General features: G+C 65.2%; 1 protein-coding gene across 1 annotated transcript in view; it reads right to left on the bottom strand.

Moving 5' to 3' along the window:
• Pitx2 (paired like homeodomain 2) overlaps positions 1 to 297 on the bottom strand; it is a 13,504-nt gene extending 13,207 nt beyond the window's left edge. Inside the window, exon 1 of the mRNA XM_033755991.1 lies at positions 149 to 297. Within this exon, the coding sequence (XP_033611882.1) occupies positions 149 to 297 (149 nt within the window). The remainder of the gene's footprint in view (positions 1 to 148) is intronic.
• Between the last annotated feature and the right edge of the window lie 596 nt (positions 298 to 893).

Genomic DNA, 893 nt, shown 5'->3' with positions numbered 1-893 from the left:
CCGGCCAGGACCGCCGAATGTGGACCGGGAGGGCCCAGCAGGGCCAGAGGCCCGCGAAGAGGCCGTGGGCTGCCCTCAGGGGTGTCTGTGCTGGGGAGCAATCTTAAGCATGCACACAATTAGGGGGCCAGTGGGGACGACTCTCCACTTTGGGAGGCCACCGCAGCAGTGTCCGTCCTCAGTGAGCGCTCGCTCCTCTGCAGACCTCAGAGCCACCGGCCGCACAGGCAGCACTCCCCTGCTGGAAGGGAAGGCGCTGCTGGCCTCGGGCCTCTCCGGTCCGGAGCGCTTTTCCATATTTAGTCACACTTTTCCCGAGATACTCCTCTGGCTGTGTATTTACCCTGAAGTATGATTTAAGATCGCGGAGGAGAGCCCATGTGGATGAGTGAGCCCGAGCGAGGTGGAGGAGACCTGGAGGAGCTCCGGGAGGGCTCGCTGCCCACTACGCACGACGACCAGGAGCCGGCGACCTGCGCCCCCGTCCCTGCCTTTCCCTCCCAGGCAAGCCAAACCTTTTTCAAATTTCCAACGTCAGCTCAGCGAGCCAAAAGCTTAACTCTAGCCCCCTTCCTTGCCACAGGCAAAGCGGGAGAGGTGAGTGGCAGGGGGCTCCATCCTGGGGGCACAGAGCCAGCTCGCTGTAAGGACTAGGGAGGATGAAGGCCGGGTTGCCCAGCACCTTATCTCGGGCTCCCACAGTCTCCAGGCAGGCCCAGCAGGGTCTGCAAGGAGCTGGGCCCACTGCGCCCAGCCCTGCCCGGCTCCCTGCTGCTCAGGCTCCTGGAGCCCGCCCAGTTCCGGGGGCCTCTGGCCGAGGCGGCTGCCTGAGGAGAGGCTGCCTGCTGCGGTGGGGGTCTAAGGGTGGCACAGGCCACCAGGCCGACCCTCAC

Source organism: Fukomys damarensis, unplaced genomic scaffold (assembly GCF_012274545.1).
Source record: "Fukomys damarensis isolate Sample0158 unplaced genomic scaffold, DMR_v1.0_HiC HiC_scaffold_25, whole genome shotgun sequence".
Classification (NCBI taxonomy): domain Eukaryota; kingdom Metazoa; phylum Chordata; class Mammalia; order Rodentia; family Bathyergidae; genus Fukomys; species Fukomys damarensis.
Note: the sequence above shows the minus strand (reverse complement) of the source record. Positions and strands in the feature narration are given on the sequence as shown.